This window comes from Ranitomeya variabilis, chromosome 3 (genome assembly GCF_051348905.1).
Source record: "Ranitomeya variabilis isolate aRanVar5 chromosome 3, aRanVar5.hap1, whole genome shotgun sequence".
NCBI lineage: Eukaryota > Metazoa > Chordata > Amphibia > Anura > Dendrobatidae > Ranitomeya > Ranitomeya variabilis.
This window is the reverse complement of record NC_135234.1, coordinates 74,458,672-74,477,845: the sequence shown is the minus strand read 5'-3', so window position 1 is coordinate 74,477,845 and position 19,174 is coordinate 74,458,672. Positions and strand designations below refer to the sequence as shown.

The 19,174-nt window shown below is 47.4% G+C and overlaps 1 protein-coding gene across 1 annotated transcript in view; it reads left to right on the top strand.

The window, feature by feature from the left end:
• ACE2 (angiotensin converting enzyme 2) overlaps nucleotides 1-1,497 on the top strand; it is a 98,261-nt gene extending 96,764 nt beyond the window's left edge. The window contains exon 18 of the mRNA XM_077294183.1: nucleotides 866-1,497. Coding sequence (XP_077150298.1) covers nucleotides 866-1,061 — 196 coding nt within the window. The 3' untranslated portion in view covers nucleotides 1,062-1,497. The remainder of the gene's footprint in view (nucleotides 1-865) is intronic.
• The last annotated feature ends 17,677 nt before the right edge of the window (nucleotides 1,498-19,174 follow it).

The window sequence follows — 19,174 nt, the reverse complement described above, 5'->3', positions numbered from 1 at the left end:
ATGTCTCCCATCCTGGAACCTATCCTGTAATAATGTCCCCCATCCTGGAACCTATCCTGTAATAATGTCCCCCATCCTGGCACCTATCCTGTAATAATGTCCCCCATCCTGGAACCTATCCTGTAATAATGTCTCCCATCCTGGCACCTATCCTGTAATAATGTCCCCCATCCTGGCACCTATCCTGTAATAATGTCCCCCATCCTGGCATTTATCCTGTAATTTCCCCCATCCTGTAACAATACCCCTCATTCTGTAGCATTGTCCCACATCCTGTAGTCCATCTTGGGGCCTTCATTTTATAATGGCCCCATCGTGTAAATCTCCCTCCTGGCGCTCTCCTCACATTTAAACATAAAAAAAAATAGTATTCTTGCCTTTCCTATTTCCTCGGCGAGTAATATCCCCTTATCTGTGACATAGCACCCATAAAGACTATACTCTACCTCCAAATGCAGCTGATTTGATAAGGAGGCGAGAGCTCCTACCTCTGGATTCAGTTGACAGAAGTTGACAGACAAAAAATATCACAGAATACACAATGGTGCATGTTCTATTATGGCACTTTTCTATGTCATAGAGAGGTACAATGAGGCAGTAAATGAAATACACAAAACTCAGGTATATGGAGAAATAAGAATTCTGTGTTCCACCATACAGGCTCCATGACCATGGCTCTGCCCATGGTGACCATATCTCTACAATACTTATGGCCCAATGCTGGTACACTGGGCTGCATGCTAGCTAAAGCCAGATAACCAGGCTGGTTGTACTACGACTTGTCAGATGCTACATTTCGTTATCTACTGCTTTACGTATATTTTCATTCATCACAATAATGCAATTTCTTTGTATTTCCTAAAAGGAAGAGAAAAGCTGATAGAGAAAAACAGATGAAGTCTGAAGATGACAGAGTTTCTGAGATTTTGGTTGATCCCATGGCTGTGGCTGTGGCTGTAGCTGTAGCTGATGATAATAGCGTACCAGTTAACACACATGAAACTGTAGGGGAACAAAATAAAGCCTATGAAGATGAAGATGAGCCACAAACGTCATTCTAAGACATTTGGTCACAAGCTGATATAGGAAGGTTTTAAAGATTATCAAACAGATGTCATCTTCATTTTTATTCTTTACCTGAATGTAACCAACCAAGATGGAGTATCTTTGGAGATATGGTCGGAGAGAGAGAATGCACTGGCAAAAGGTTTAAAAAAAGGTTACGAGTTGACTACCAGAATCATCCAAGAACTTGATCTGCACAATCTTAACCCATGCCAACCAGTGCAAGTTGCACTCCTATTAATGGCAGCTTTCGTATAACTCACTGATACAGTATTCTCTGTTTTATAATAACCCTTGCAAAATTTACGTCTATATTCACTCTCTGTTTACTTGTACGTCAGTGGCGCAGTTATATTTCATTACAAATGTAACATGCATTACTACATTACTAGTGTTCATGAATTATAATAAAAACAATAATTTCATTATTAACAGTTCATTCCATTACTAACCTCTAGGCTTGATGTCACCTGACAATACAAAGGTGACATCAATCCCCTCAACTATCACCCCACTTGCCACCGCATCAGGGCAAGTGGAAAGAGCGGGGCTAAGTGCCACAACTGGCACATCTTATAGATTCACCCTCTCTGGGGCGCCTGAGAGCTGATGTTTTTAGCCTGGGGGGAGCAGTATCCATGGCCCCTTCCTAGGCTATTAATGTCAGCCCACAGCTGTCTGCCTAGCCTTTGCTGGTTATTAATTATAGGGGGGCCCTAAGTCTTTTTTGGGGGGTCCCCATTTTAATAGCCAGTAAAGGCTAAGAATACAGCTGTGAGATTATATTAATAGTCAGGGTAGCACGGTGGCTTAGTGGTTAGCACAGCAGCCTTGCAGCACTGGAGTCCTGGGTTCAAATCCCACCAAGGACAACATCTGCAAAAAGTTTGTATGTTCGGTTTCCTCCCACATTCTAAAGACATACTGATAGGGAATTTAGATTGTGAGCCCCATTGGGGACAGCGATGATAATGTCTGTAAAGCGCTACGTAATATGTTAGCGCTATATAAAAAAATAAATAAATAAAGATTAAAGATAGTAGTCTGGGAAGCTCCATGGGTATTACCCAGTTCCCAGGCTAGAAACATGTGCCCCCAACCATCAGCTTTCCATCTGCTTGTTGATAAAATTACTCGGGAGCCTACACCAATGTTTTTTCAGAAAAATAATCTTTTAATAATTAAATACATGTACAGTAAGCTGCACACACACTGTACTAATTGTTTATGTCACTGACATCTTTATATCTATCTATTCTATGTGTATATGCGGCGCCCCCACACCGCCGCAGGGCCGAGGGGTACCCGGAGCCGGGCCTCTGGGTCTCAGTCTCGGGGTTGTCACGGTGGCTAGACCCGGTCCGTGGCCCTGTCCGTCAGTGGGGGACGTCCGGTGTAATAGGTGGTAGTAATGATAGCGGTGGAGCGGTGCAGTTGTGGGGTGTAAGTCGCGGTAAATAACGAGGACACCAGGTTGCAGTCTCTTTACCTCTTTACTGGAGATCTCTGAGTCCTCAGTCCGGAACACGGTTCACCAGGCTACGCAAGTCCGGCCGGTCCAATGGCACCTCCAGAGTTCTCCTCTCAGGTGGAAATCTGTGCCTTCCTTCTAGCGCTATGTGTTGTAGTCCTTCCCTGCTGTGCTTACGGAAAGTAACCCCACAACGGTTGTGTCTGTTTCTTAAGTTCCCTCACAACTCGATTTGATGTTCCTCTGCAATCCACCCCTTCCCTGTATTCAGGTTGGAATGGCACCCGTTTGTCAGGTAGGCCTGGAGTTCTTCCGGGACCCTAGAGACGCCCCTCTCCCGCAATTGCCCCCCAAGACTTCATAGGTGATATGTGGTAGACAGCCCGCCTGAGACCGACTGTCCTGCCGCTGTTTGGAGTATGGCTTGAAGCTGTATTCTAATCCACTCCCTCGGCGTTCCGGCCACCGGTATTGCGCCTCAGCAGGGTGCTGCCTCTTTCAACAAAACCCCTGCTGGTATTCTCCTTCTGCTTGATCTCGTTTCTCACTCAGCACAATCTATCTCGCTTCTAGTCCTTTCCTGAGTCCCGCCGCTTCCAGGAGCCTGCGCGGACCCGTTACGTTCTTTCAATGCCAAGCCTCTGCCAGGATCCCACCCCTGGCAGAGACCCTACAGTCTCTCCCTTCACAACACCCCCTGCCACAGGGTGTTGCTCCGTTCAATCCCGTCAGCGTTCTCACTAACTTTCTGCCTGACCCCCAGTTTACCCACTATGGTGGGGAGTGGCCTAATGAATAGCACCCTTAGCTCCCCCCGGAGGCCCAGCTGTGAAATATATTGGTGTCTGTGATACCTGATTGGAGGAACTCCTTCGGTGCCATCGAACGTACCATGGCTCCCCTTAGCGGCGAAGCCACAGTACTGCAACGACCAGAACTCTGGGGCGCTGCACTCCCCCCTGGTTAAACACAGTACTCCGGGACTGGGAAGAAAAACAACAATACAGATTAGTAAACAGACATACAATTTTGTTGAGTGCAAAACAATAAGTATACTTGAACAGGCTTCCCTTTATGGGAGGTGAGGACACTTTTAACGTTACAAACATGGTCAACATTATAAATTACAGGCTATGCATAACTCCTGTTACCCAACCGGGTATTCTACTTAGTGCAAATTCTGGAACAATAAATTAACATTGCCTTTAAGAAACATACACTCTTAGTTTACCAAAGGCCTTCCTATAATCACATTACAGGGTAAGGTAACTTCACATTCTCCTACTTTGAACCTGCAGGACCGCCTGTCCCTATGGCACCAGACCTACTGCCTCTCCTTTCTTTTACAGGACCGCCCTGTTCATCCAGGGCCTACTGCCTTTCTCTACTATACATGGTATAGACATAACATTCCTTTCGTTTAAAGAACTCTGAGCCAGCTCTACTCGGCTCCTTTAAGGACTCACTCTCTAACCCCTACGGGTTCGCTTTCTGTCCTTAGTAACAAAGTAACTTTCTATGGGGACGCAGGGTTTACCTTCTATCCTCACCTTCATCATTACTTCTTTACTTTCAACTATGCAGATCTCTACTTCTACCCCTGCGGGCTCTCTGCATCTTTTCTTTCTGCAAACATTATTTAGACATTTCAACAAATTCAACACATATAACTTAGCATGTAAAACAGTTACATTTCTTTTCAAGGCATCATTATGGCATTACTGTTCTGCAACAGTATCTCTCTCAAGTTCAGTTTCTCACATCCCCTTTAAGAGGGGACCAAGTCTTTCCGAGGTAGCTCGTCTTCTCAGCCTACCAGTCCATGCAAAGGTTCCGGTATGGTATCTTCGCAAAGTGTCTTTAACTAGAACCGGTAGGAAAGGTATCTTCACAAAGTGTCTTTGGCTCAAACAAATAGGGCAAATATCTTCGCAAAGTGTCTTTGGCTAAAACCAGTAGGGAGCACCTTTAAGAAGGTGCAAACTATTTACAAGGGAAGTTCGAATCATGCACAGTCCATGATTTCTGCAGTTCGTATAACTTTTGTGCAACAACTTCAGAAAAAGGAAAACAAACAAAGAGGATCCCGGGTCAACAGAGGGATCCATTAACCCTGGGCGGGTTTAGCAGCAACTTAAAGGAATAAAAGACAAACAGTAACTATTTACATTTTTCAGGTTTCCGAGGTTTACTCTGTTTCAGGCGGCTCGGGCTCCTGAACCCCGGCCACTGTAGCACGGACACCAGCGGCAAGCTCCGCAGGGACCACCTGGTCGCCTGCTGTCTGAATTTGAAGCCTAACTCTGTCGGCAAGTTCAGGAGCTGCTACAAAGCGTACAGTAGAAACAGTAACAAGATCTGGCAGCCCTGGATTGACCACAGTTGGGGCCGCAGGTGCCATTCTCTCAGACTCGCATCGCTGAACTTTCCGGGCACGCCATCCTTGTGTGTTCCAGTGGCGGGTATATGTCACCTGATCCCCCTCTCGGAGTGGTTCACCTTCTCGATCACAGCAGGGAGTCTCCACATCGTAGCCGGCAACGAAGATGCCAGTAGGTAGACCCGACTCCCAAATGGAACCCCACCCCTTCTTTGGGTGGAATGCCGCCACCGTCCCTCACCTGACAGCATCCGTCCCATCATAGATCATTTTTTTACTCTGCAGTTCCCGTTTTTCAACTTCAGTGCGCTGCCCCCAATGCTGGAGCACGCATTGTTTGTATTGGTCCCAGGTAAGTATCGCAATAGTGAGACCTTCCATTGGAATCCCATCCTGCTCGACCCAGGGAACATCCCATCGGAACATCACCCCTCCTGGGTCCATTTCTATGGGCTCTCCCCACCTGGTTGGCAATGGTGGTAACAACTTCCCCAACGCACCGGGGGTGAGAACCGCTCGGTCGATTGTAAACGCGGGGTTACTGTTGTGGGGAGGATCGGTCGGGAGAGCAGAACCGTCCAGGGGAGTAGGGGCGCCGCCCATACCTGCGCCTGATGTGGTTCCATCGGTGCCGCTCCGGTCCGTTAACAAAGACGCTGGAATCTGCTGCAGCCCGGACCGGGGCTCCTCCAATGGGATGCTCGGATTCGGCTCCGCTGGCTGTGGTTCCTCCTCCTCTAACTCCGGGGTCGGGATTGGTGGACGTAACTCCACTGTTGGGTCCGCAGGCTTCCGGTCCATCTCCGGTGAAGAAAGGCAGGCCTGAACCGCTTCTTCCTCGCTCAGGCACTCGCCGTTCACCATCGCTGCCTGATAGTCGGTGGCAGTGCATGCACCTAGCTCCGCCATTTCTCCGAGGTTGGGCTTCTCCGTCACCCGCTTCTCGCCGTTGCATATCAAGGGGTGTTTCTCTTCTGCTTTGGGGCAGGTCATTCCTCTGCAGCCAGAAGTGCAGGGGGCGGTAGCCATTTCTCGCGCCACACTGGGAGTCTCCGCCCATAACACGCCCTCCTTCCCCTTGGGTACAGCAATGGCGGCGCTTTTTGGCGGGAACTTTTGGCGGCTAATGGCGCAGCACAGTCTTACAATAAAGTACAGTCCAAGCACAGTAAATCACAGTCTCTAGGCACACATGACCTGATTCTTCAGGCTTAAGTAGATCCTGTTCGTGACGCCAAGTCTGCGGCGCCCCCACACCGCCGCAGGGCCGAGGGGTACCCAGAGCCGGGCCTCTGGGTCTCAGTCTCGGGGTTGTCACGGTGGCTAGACCCGGTCCGTGGCCCTGTCCGTCAGTGGGGGACGTCCGGTGTAATAGGTGGTAGTAATGATAGCGGTGGAGCGGTGCAGTTGTGGGGTGTAAGTCGCGGTAAATAACGAGGACACCAGGTTGCAGTCTCTTTACCTCTTTACTGGAGATCTCTGAGTCCTCAGTCCGGAACACGGTTCACCAGGCTACGCAAGTCCGGCCGGTCCAATGGCACCTCCAGAGTTCTCCTCTCAGGTGGAAATCTGTGCCTTCCTTCTAGCGCTATGTGTTGTAGTCCTTCCCTGCTGTGCTTACGGAAAGTAACCCCACAACGGTTGTGTCTGTTTCTTAAGTTCCCTCACAACTCGATTTGATGTTCCTCTGCAATCCACCCCTTCCCTGTATTCAGGTTGGAATGGCACCCGTTTGTCAGGTAGGCCTGGAGTTCTTCCGGGACCCTAGAGACGCCCCTCTCCCGCAATTGCCCCCCAAGACTTCATAGGTGATATGTGGTAGACAGCCCGCCTGAGACCGACTGTCCTGCCGCTGTTTGGAGTATGGCTTGAAGCTGTATTCTAATCCACTCCCTCGGCGTTCCGGCCACCGGTATTGCGCCTCAGCAGGGTGCTGCCTCTTTCAACAAAACCCCTGCTGGTATTCTCCTTCTGCTTGATCTCGTTTCTCACTCAGCACAATCTATCTCGCTTCTAGTCCTTTCCTGAGTCCCGCCGCTTCCAGGAGCCTGCGCGGACCCGTTACGTTCTTTCAATGCCAAGCCTCTGCCAGGATCCCACCCCTGGCAGAGACCCTACAGTCTCTCCCTTCACAACACCCCCTGCCACAGGGTGTTGCTCCGTTCAATCCCGTCAGCGTTCTCACTAACTTTCTGCCTGACCCCCAGTTTACCCACTATGGTGGGGAGTGGCCTAATGAATAGCACCCTTAGCTCCCCCCGGAGGCCCAGCTGTGAAATATATTGGTGTCTGTGATACCTGATTGGAGGAACTCCTTCGGTGCCATCGAACGTACCATGGCTCCCCTTAGCGGCGAAGCCACAGTACTGCAACGACCAGAACTCTGGGGCGCTGCATATATACTGTATGTAATCCATCAATTCCATTCTGTCGGGTCCTGCTGTGATTTTACTGTATGCGGCTGCTGAATTGCCAGCTTTTCTTCTATGTACTGATCTGTCTATTATAAATATTTATCTATTCTATGTGTATTTTTCTATTCCATCTATTCTTTCCTGTCAGGTCCCGCTGTGATTTTACTATATACGGCAGATGAATTGCCGGCTTTTCAAAGGAGATCAGTGTATAAAAATCAGACATAACTCGCATGTTCCGAGTGCTAGGCGATTTTTTTTTTTCTCACACCCATTGACTTCTGTTGCCGAATGCGATCTGATTTCCGATTACAATCGCAGCATGCTGCAATTTTTTTCAAGTCGGATTGTGTTCAGATCAGAGCTGGAAAAAAAAATGCTGATGAATACACAATGATAGAATAACATTGGTCCGAATGCAATCCGATTTTTAATCAGACTACATTTGTCCGATTTCATTGCAAGTGGGAATGAGCCCTTAAATAGGAGAAGCTTGAAAACACTTCTCATACAGAAAAAAAAGCAACTAATTAAACTCTAATGGTAAAAAAATATCACATTGACCAAACACTGTTGAAATCCGATCCAAAACATTAATGAAGATACATCTGATTTTTTGTGTTCGGGAAAAATCACTGACATCTGAATACGGCCTTGTGACATACCATTACTCCACATTAGTTAGTTGTAGAGCATCCAGACACTGCTGTGAAGCTGTGTGAGTAGATCAGCCATGTGCATAAGGTTACAGTTACATATCCGTGTGACTCGTGTGATGTCCGTTTTTTTCACATGAAGCCATAGGGTTGATTGTAAAATTGATGTGTGTATAGATCAATCAATCTGTGTGTCCGGTCCAGGAGACTCGGCCATTAAAGTCTTGGGATAGACAAGAGGTATGGGGGCCACTTCTACCTCCATATATTGTTCTTGCACAGGGGCCTCTTCTCTCTGTGTTAACTCCTAATGTAGACACACCTTGGTCTTCAGGTTTCCATCCATGTTTCTTCCATTTTTCAATGATACATTGTTAACAGTCAATAGAGAGATAAAAGTTCAGTAGTGATGAGCGAATATACTCGTTACTCGAGATTTCTCGCTCGAGCACGAGTATTTTTTAGTGCTCGGAGATTTAGTTTTCCTCACCTCAGCTGAATGATTTACATCTGTTAGCAGCATAAGTACATGTGGGGATTCCCTAGCAACCAGGCAACCCCCACATGTACTTATGCTGGCTAACAGATGTAAATCATTCAGCTGCGGCGCTAAAAACTAAAACTCCGAGCACTAAAAAATACTCGGAGGACCCCCGAGTGTGCTCGAGCGAGAAATCTTGAGTAACGAGTATATTCTCTCATCACTAAAGTTCCAACATGGATGTAAAAATTGACACACATGAGTGTGCCATGTGAGAATTCAGTCTGACAACTTGCACCCTAAGGCTCAACAAACCCTGTCATGGTTCTCAATGGCAAGAGACCGTAGTAAAGCATACAAAGGACTAGCTCTTGGAAGATGGGAACTCGAGCTGACTGTGAGCTAAACCTACCGCACAACTAACAGTGGCCGGGTAGCGTGCCTACGTTTTATCCCTAGACGCCCAGCGCCAGCCGGAGAACTGACTGACCCTAGCAGAGGAAAATACAGACCTGGCTTACCTCTAGAGAAATTTTCCCCAAAAGGCAGACAGTAGCCCCCACATATAATGTCGGTGATTTTAGAGGAAATTGACATACGAAGTATGAAGATAGGTTTAGCAAATTGAGGACCGCTTACTAGATAGTAGGAAGACAGAAAAGGGAACTACACAGTCAGCTGAAAACCCTTTCAAAACACCATCCTGAAATTACTTTAAGACTCTAATATCAACTCATGACACCAGAGTGGCAATTTCAGCTCACAAGAGCTTCCAGCCTCAGAAATATTCAAACACAGAGAACTGGAACAAAAATGCAAAACAAACTTAGGACTCAAAGTCCAACTTAGCTGATAGTAGTCTAGGAGCAGGAACATGCAACAGAAAGGCTTCTGGTAACATTGTTGGCCGGCATAGAAATGACTGAGGAGCAAGGCTAAACAGACAACTCCCACATCCTGGTGGAAACAGGTGAACAGAGGAGATGAAGCACATAAGTGCAGTACCACCAGAAACCACCGGGGGAGCCCAGAAACCAAATTCACAACAGTACCCCCCCCTCAAGGAGGGGGCACCGAACCCTCACCAGAACCACCAGGGCGATCAGGATGAGCCCTATGAAAGGCACGGACCAAATCGGAGGCATGAACATCAGAGGCTGTCACCCAAGAGTTATCCTCCTGACCGTAGCCCTTCCACTTGACCAGATACTGAAGTCTCCGTCTGGAAACACGGGAGTCCAAGATCTTCTCGACAACGTACTCCAACTCACCCTCAACCAACACCGGAGCAGGAGGCTCAACGGAAGGCACAACCGGTACCTCATACCTGCGCAACAATGACCGATGGAAGACATTATGAATAGAAAAAGATGCAGGGAGGTCCAAACGAAAGGACACAGGGTTAAGAATCTCCAATATCTTGTACGGGCCGATGAACCGAGGCTTAAACTTAGGAGAAGAAACCTTCATAGGGACAAAACGAGAAGACAACCACACCAAGTCCCCAACACAAAGACGAGGACCAACACGACGACGGCGGTTGGCAAAATGCTGAGTCTTCTCCTGGGACAACTTCAAATTGTCCACCACATGCCCCCAAATCCGATGCAACCTCTCCACCACAGCATCCACTCCAGGACAATCCGAAGACTCCACCTGACCGGAAGAGAAACGAGGATGAAACCCCGAATTACAGAAGAAAGGAGAAACCAAGGTGGCAGAACTAGCCCGATTATTGAGGGCAAACTCGCCAAGGGCAAAAAGGCAACCCAATCATCCTGATCCGCAGACACAAAACACCTCAAATAAGTCTCCAAGGTCTGATTAGTTCGCTCGGTCTGGCCATTAGTCTGAGGGTGGAAAGCGAATGAAAAAGACAAATCAATGCCCATCCTAGCACAGAACGCTCGCCAAAATCTAGACACGAATTGGGTTCCCCTGTCAGAAACGATATTCTCCGGAATACCATGCAAGCGCACCACATTTTGAAAAAACAGAGGAACCAGCTCGGATGAGGAAGGCAATTTAGGCAAGGGAACCAAATGGACCATCTTAGAAAAACGGTCACACACCACCCAAATGACAGACATCTTCTGAGAAACAGGGAGATCAGAAATAAAATCCATGGAGATGTGAGTCCAAGGCCTCTTCGGAATAGGCAAGGATAACAACAATCCACTAGCCCGAGAACAACAAGGCTTGGCCCGAGCACAAACATCACAAGACTGCACAAAACCTCGCACATCTCGCGACAGGGAAGGCCACCAGAAGGACCTAGCCACCAAATCCCTGGTACCAAAGATTCCAGGATGACCTGCTAACGCAGAAGAATGGACCTCCGAGATGACTCTACTGGTCCAATCATCAGGAACAAACAATCTACCAGGCGGGCAACGATCAGGTCTATCCGCCTGAAACTCCTGCAAGACCCGTCGCAAATCTGGGGAAACAGCAGATAATATCACTCCATCCTTAAGGATACCTGTAGCTTCAGAATTACCAGGGGAATCAGGCTCAAAACTCCTAGAAAGGGCATCCGCCTTCACATTTTTAGAACCCGGTAGGTAAGAAACCACAAAATTAAACCGAGAGAAAAATAACGACCAGCGCGCCTGTCTAGGATTCAGGCGCCTGGCGGACTCAAGATAAATCAAATTCTTGTGGTCGGTCAATACCACCACCTGATGTCTAGCCCCCTCAAGCCAATGACGCCACTCCTCAAAAGCCCACTTCATAGCCAAGAGCTCCCGATTACCAATATCATAATTTCGCTCAGCGGGCGAAAACTTACGAGAAAAGAACGCACAAGGCCTCATCACGGAGCAGTCGGAACTTTTCTGCGACAAAACCGCCCCAGCTCCGATTTCTGAAGCGTCGACCTCAACCTGAAAAGGAAGAGTAACATCAGGCTGACGCAATACAGGGGCGGAAGAAAAGCGGCGCTTAAGCTCCCGAAAGGCCTCCACAGCCGCAGGGGACCATTCAGCAACATCAGCACCCTTCTTAGTCAAATCAGTCAACGGTTTAGCGACATCAGAAAAACCAGTTATAAATCGACGATAAAAATTAGCAAAGCCCAAAAACTTCTGAAGGCTCTTAAGAGAAGAGGGTTGCGTCCAATCACAAATAGCCTGAACCTTGACAGGGTCCATCTCAATGGAAGAGGGGGAAAAAATGTACCCCAAAAACGAAATCTTTTGAACCCCAAAAACGCACTTAGAACCCTTTACACACAAGGAATTAGAGCGCAAAACCTGAAAAACCCTCCTGACCTGTTGGACATGAGAGTCCCAGTCATCCGAAAAAATCAAAATATCATCCAGATACACAATCAAAAATTTATCCAAATATTCACGGAAAATGTCATGCATAAAGGACTGAAAGACTGAAGGGGCATTTGAAAGACCAAAAGGCATTACTAAATACTCAAAATGGCCCTCAGGCGTATTAAATGCGGTTTTCCACTCATCCCCCTGCTTAATTCGCACTAAATTATACGCCCCACGAAGATCAATCTTAGAGAACCACTTGGCCCCCTTTATTCGAGCAAACAAATCAGTAAGCAGTGGCAAAGGATACTGATATTTAACCGTGATTTTATTCAAAAGCCGATAATCAATACACGGCCTCAAAGAGCCATCCTTTTTAGATACAAAGAAAAAACCGGCTCCTAAGGGAGATGACGAAGGACGAATATGTCCCTTTTCCAAGGACTCCTTAATATATTGTTATGACCCCAATGGCGAGGGTCTCAGAGGAACGTGGAAGTCTGCAGAATACAAAAATCCAGCTCATAGGGCAGTGGTAACTGGGTTGACCATATATCTACTCCTAACGCCAACACTAGAAGTAGCCGGGGATCATTCCTACGTTGATTCTAGATGACACGCGCCAGCCGGAGAATCTAGCTACCCCTAGTAGAGGAAAACAAAGACCTTTCTTGCCTTCAGAGAAGGGGACCCCAAAGCTGGATAGAAGCCCCCCACAAATAATGACGGTGAGTGTTGTGAATTTGGATTCTGGGCTCCCCCGGTGGCCGCTTGTGGAATTGGACTTGTCATCCTCCTTCCTGTTTCACCTGGTTCCATCAGTAGTGGGTGTCGCTATTTAAGCTCATTTCTCTGGTGGTTTCTTGCCGGTCAACAATGTTATCTGATGCCTCTCAGTGCTTGTTCCTGCTTCTAGACAACTACTAGATAAGTTGGACTTTTGTCCATGTTTTGTTTTGCCTATTTGTTCCAGTTCACAGCTGAAGTTTTGTTACTGTGTCTGGAAAGCTCTCGTTGATCAGGGATTGCTACTCTGGCGTTATGAGTTAATGCCAGAGTTTAAGGTAATCTCTGGATGGTGTTTTGTTAGTGTTTTTCTGCTGACCATGAAAGTATACTATCTGTCTTCTGCTATCTAGTAAGCGGACCTCAAATTTGCTAAGACTATTTTCCTGCTGCGTTTGTTGTTTCATCTGAACTCACCGTCATTATATGTGGGGGGCTACTGTCTTCTTTGGAATATTTCTCTAGAGGTGAGCCAGGTCTTATATTTCCCTCTGCTAGCTATTTAGGTCTTAGGCCAGAGCTGGGCATCTAGCGATAAATAGGAAATGCTACCTGGCTATTTCTAGTTGCGCGGCAGGCTTAGTTCATGGTCAGTATAGTTCCATCTTCCGAGAGCTTGTCCCTCTATAGGCTTGCTATGATCTCTGCCTGCAGAGATCATGACAGTTTGACCGGCCCATAAAGTGTTAAAGACCCAGGTTGAGAAAGGAGAGTTATAAGAAGTCTGCTGGAATTTTTTTTTTTTTTTTTTTCCTCCAGTCTGCCTTGCTGCAGTCTTTTTTCTCTCTCTCCTCCTAATCTCTGTATGGCTCTGTGTGCACCTGACAATAATGGATCTCCAGAGTGTAACTGCGGGTTTGAATAATCTCATCACGAAAGTACAAAATTTACAAGATTTTGTGGTACATGCTCCGGTATCTGAGCCGAGAATTCCTTTGCCGGAGTTCTTCACAGGGAATAGAGCTAGCTTCCAGAATTTCCGAAATAATTGTAAGCTTTATTTGTCCCTGAAGTCTCGTTCAGCTGGAGACCCTGCTCAGCAGGTTAGGATTGTGATTTCCTTGCTCAGGGGTGACCCTCAAGATTGGGCCTTCTCATTGCCAGCAGGGGATCCTGCGTTACGCGATGTGGATGCGTTTTTTCTGGCCTTGGGCTTGCTTTATGAGGAACCTCATTTGGAACTTCAGGCAGAGAAAACTTTGATGGCACTATCTCAGGGGCAAGACGAAGCTGAAGTTTTCTGCCAAAAATTCCGTAAATGGTCTGTGCTTACTCAGTGGAATGAGTGCGCCTTGGCGGCAACTTTCAGAGAAGGTCTCTCTGATGCCGTTAAGGATGTTATGGTGGGGTTCCCTGTGCCTGCAGGTCTGAATGAGTCCATGACAATGGCTATTCAGATTGATAGGCGTCTGCGGGAGCGCAAACCGGTGCACCATCTGGCGGTGTCTATGGAAAAGACGCCAGAAAGTATGCAGTGTGATAGAATTCTGTCCAGGAGCGAGCGACAGAATTTTAGACGGAAGAATGGATTGTGTTTCTATTGTGGGGATTCTACTCATGTTATATCAGCATGCTCTAGGCGTACAAAGAAGCTTGATAAGTCTGTTTCCATTGGCACCATTCAGTCTAAGTTTATTTTGTCTGTAACCCTGATTTGCTCTTTGTCATCCATTGCCACGGACGCCTATGTTGACTCTGGCGCCGCTCTGAGTCTTATGGATTGGTCCTTTGCCAATCGTTGTGGTTTTGATTTAGAGCCTTTGGAGACTCTTATTCCTCTGAAGGGGATTGACTCCACCCCATTGGCTAATAATAAACCACAATACTGGACACAAGTTACCATGCGTATCTATCCGGATCACCAGGAGATTATTCGTTTCCTGGTGCTGTATAATTTACATGACGATTTGGTACTGGGATTGCCATGGTTGCAGTCTCACAACCCAGTCTTGGACTGGAGAGCAATGTCTGTGTTGAGCTGGGGATGTAAGGGTATTCATGGGGACTTACCTTTGGTTTCTATTTCGTCGTCCATTCCCTCTGAAGTCCCTGAGTTCCTCTCTGATTATCAAGACGTCTTTGACGAACCCAAGCTTGGGTCGTTACCTCCGCACCGTGAGTGCGATTGTGCCATAGATTTGATACCGGGTTGTAAATATCCAAAGGGTCGTTTGTTTAATCTGTCTGTGCCGGAACATGCTGCTATGCGGGAATATATAAAGGAGTCTTTGGAAAAGGGACATATTCGTCCATCTTCTTCTCCCTTGGGAGCTGGGTTTTTCTTTGTCTCAAAAAAAAGACGGCTCTTTGAGACCATGTATTGATTATCGGCTTCTGAATAAGATCACTGTTAAGTATCAATACCCATTGCCATTGCTTACTGATTTGTTTGCTCGTATAGAGGGTGCTAAGTGGTTCTCTAAAATTGATCTTCGTGGGGCGTATAATTTGGTGCGGATCAGGCAGGGGGATGAGTGGAAGACCGCATTTAATACGCCCGAGGGCCACTTTGAGTATTTGGTCATGCCTTTTGGTCTTTCTAATGCCCCTTCAGTTTTCCAGTCTTTTATGCATGATATTTTCCGTGATTTTCTGGATAAATTTATGATAATATATCTGGATGATATTCTGATTTTTTCTGATGACTGGGACTCTCATGTCCAGCAGGTCAGGAGAGTTTTTCAGGTTCTGCGGTCTAATTCTTTATGTGTGAAGGGGTCTAAGTGCGTTTTTGGGGTCCAGAAAATTTCCTTTTTGGGGTATATTTTTTCTCCCTCTTCCATTGAGATGGATCCCGTCAAGGTGCAAGCTATTTGTGACTGGACTCAGCCCTCCTCTCTTAAGGGTCTTCAGAGATTTTTGGGCTTTGCCAACTTTTACCGCCGATTTATTGCTGGTTTTTCGGATGTCGTTAAACCACTGACTGATTTGACCAGACAAGGCGCTGATGTTGCTAATTGGTCCCCTCATGCTGTAGAGGCCTTTCAGGAGCTTAAGCGCCGTTTTGCCTCTGCCCCTGTGTTGCGTCAGCCTGATGTGAATCTGCCTTTTCAGGTTGAGGTTGACGCTTCGGAGATCGGAGCTGGGGCAGTGTTGTCGCAGAAAGGTTCCGACTGCTCCGTCATTAGGCCTTGTGCCTTCTTTTCTCGCAAATTTTCGCCCGCAGAGCGGAATTATGATGTTGGGAATCGGGAGCTTTTGGCCATGAAGTGGGCGTTTGAGGAGTGGCGCCATTGGCTCGAGGGGGCTAGGCATCAGGTGGTGGTATTGACTGACCACAAAAATTTGATTTATCTTGAGACTGCCAGACGCCTGAATCCTAGACAGGCGCGCTGGTCTTTATTTTTTTCTCGCTTTAATTTTGTGGTGTCATACCTACCGGGTTCTAAGAATGTTAAGGCAGATGCCCTTTCTAGGAGTTTTGACCCGGACTCTCCTGGTAATTCTGAACCCACAGGTATCCTTAGGGAGGGAGTAATTTTGTCGGCCGTTTCTCCTGATCTGCGGCGGTCCTTGCAAGAGTTTCAGGCGGATAGACCGGATCGTTGTCCGCCTGATAGACTGTTTGTTCCGGATGATTGGACCAGCAGAGTCATCTCTGAGGTACATTCTTCTGCATTGGCAGGTCATCCCGGAATTTTTGGTACCAGGGATTTGGTGGCAAGATCCTTCTGGTGGCCTTCCCTGTCACGAGATGTGCGAGTCTTTGTGCAGTCATGTGACGTTTGTGCTCGGGCCAAGTCTTGTAGTTCTCGGGCTAGCGGACTGCTGTTGCCCTTGCCTATTCCTAAGAGGCCTTGGACACACATCTCGATGGATTTTATTTCTGATCTGCCTGTTTCCCAGAAGATGTCTGTCATCTGGGTGGTCTGTGACCGTTTCTCTAAAATGGTCCATTTGGTTCCTCTGCCCAAGTTGCCTTCTTCTTCTGAGTTGGTTCCTCTGTTTTTTCAGAATGTTGTCCGATTGCACGGTATTCCTGAGAATATTGTTTCTGACAGAGGTACCCAATTTGTGTCTAGATTTTGGCGGGCATTCTGTGCTAGGATGGGCATAGATTTGTCTTTTTCATCTGCTTTTCACCCTCAGACTAATGGCCAGACCGAGCGGACTAATCAGACCCTTGAGACATATCTGAGGTGTTTTGTCTCTGCTGACCAGGATGATTGGGTTGCTTTTTTGCCATTGGCAGAGTTCGCCCTCAATAATCGGGCCAGCTCTTCCACCTTGGTGTCCCCGTTTTTCTGTAATTCGGGGTTTCACCCTCGATTTTCCTCCGGTCAGGTGGAATCCTCGGATTGTCCTGGAGTGGATGCGGTGGTGGAGAGATTGCATCACATCTGGGGGCAGGTTATGGACAATTTGAAGTTGTCCCAGGAGAAGACTCAGCGTTTTGCCAACCGTCATCGTCGTGTTGGTTCTCGGCTTTGTGTTGGAGATTTGGTGTGGTTGTCTTCTCGTTTTGTCCCTATGAGGGTCTCTTCTCCTAAGTTTAAACCTCGGTTCATCGGCCCTTATAGAATATTGGAGATTCTTAATCCTGTTTCTTTCCGTTTGGACCTCCCTGCGTCCTTTTCCATTCATAACGTTTTTCATCGGTCGTTATTGCGCAGGTATGAGGTACCTGTTGTACCTTCAGTTGAGCCTCCTGCTCCGGTGTTGGTTGAGGGTGAGTTGGAGTACGTTGTGGAGAAAATTTTGGACTCTCGTGTTTCCAGACGGAGACTCCAGTATCTGGTCAACTGGAAGGGTTACGGCCAGGAGGATAATTCTTGGGTCAATGCATCTGATGTTCATGCTTCTGATCTTGTTCGTGCCTTCCATAGGGCTCATCCTGGTCGCCCTGGTGGATCTGGTGAGGGTTCGGTGCCCCCTCCTTGAGGGGGGGGTACTGTTGTGAATTTGGATTCTGGGCTCCCCCGGTGGCCGCTTGTGGAATTGGACTTGTCATCCTCCTTCCTGTTTCACCTGGTTCCATCAGTAGTGGGTGTCGCTATTTAAGCTCATTTCTCTGGTGGTTTCTTGCCGGTCAACAATGTTATCTGATGCCTCTCAGTGCTTGTTCCTGCTTCTAGACAACTACTAGATAAGTTGGACTTTTGTCCATGTTTTGTTTTGCCTATTTGTTCCAGTTCACAGCTGAAGTTTTGTTACTGTGTCTGGAAAGCTCTCGTTGATCAGGGATTGCTACTCTGGCGTTATGAGTTAATGCCAGAGTTTAAGGTAATCTCTGGATGGTGTTTTGTTAGTGTTTTTCTGCTGACCATGAAAGTATACTATCTGTCTTCTGCTATCTAGTAAGCGGACCTCAAATTTGCTAAGACTATTTTCCTGCTGCGTTTGTTGTTTCATCTGAACTCACCGTCATTATATGTGGGGGGCTACTGTCTTCTTTGGAATATTTCTCTAGAGGTGAGCCAGGTCTTATATTTCCCTCTGCTAGCTATTTAGGTCTTAGGCCAGAGCTGGGCATCTAGCGATAAATAGGAAATGCTACCTGGCTATTTCTAGTTGCGCGGCAGGCTTAGTTCATGGTCAGTATAGTTCCATCTTCCGAGAGCTTGTCCCTCTATAGGCTTGCTATGATCTCTGCCTGCAGAGATCATGACAGGTGAGGTAAGAGGAAATGACAAACACAGAAATGAACCAGGTTTAGCACAGAGAGGCCCGCTTACTGATAGCAGAATAAAGAAAGGTAACTTATATGGTCAACAAAAACCCTATCAAAATCCACACTGGAAATTCAAGAACCCCCGAACCGTCTAACGGTCCGGGGGGAGAACACCAGCCCCCTAGAGCTTCCAGCAAAGGTCAGGATATAGATTTGGAACAAGCTGGACAAAAATACAAAACCAAAACAAATAGCAAAAAGCAAAAGGCAGACTTAGCTGATATAACTGGAACCAGGATCAGTAGACAAGAGCACAGCAGACTAGCTCTGATAACTACGTTGCCAGGCATTGAACTGAAGGTCCAGGGAGCTTATATAGCAACACCCCTAACTAACGACCCAGGTGCGGATAAAAGGAATGACAGAAAAACCAGAGTCAAAAAACTAGTAACCACTAGAGGGAGCAAAAAGCAAATTCACAACAGTACCCCCCCCTTAGTGAGGGGTCACCGAACCCTCACCACGACCACCAGGGCGATCAGGATGAGCGGCATGAAAGGCACGAACTAAATCGGCCGCATGAACATCAGAGGCGACCACCCAGGAATTATCCTCCTGACCATAGCCCTTCCACTTGACCAGGTACTGAAGCCTCCGCCTGGAGAGGCGAGAATCCAAGATCTTCTCCACCACGTACTCCAACTCGCCCTCAACCAACACCGGAGCAGGAGGCTCAGCAGAAGGAACTACAGGCACAATGTACCGCCGCAACAAGGACCTATGAAATACATTGTGAATAGCAAACGACACAGGAAGATCCAGACGAAAAGATACAGGATTAAGGATTTCCAATATCTTGTAAGGCCCAATAAAACGAGGTTTAAATTTGGGAGAGGAGACCTTCATAGGAACAAAGCGGGAAGAAAGCCATACCAACTCCCCAACGCGTAGTCGGGGACCCACACCGCGGCGGCGGTTGGCAAAGCGCTGAGCCTTCTCCTGTGACAACTTCAAGTTGTCCACCACATGATTCCAGATCTG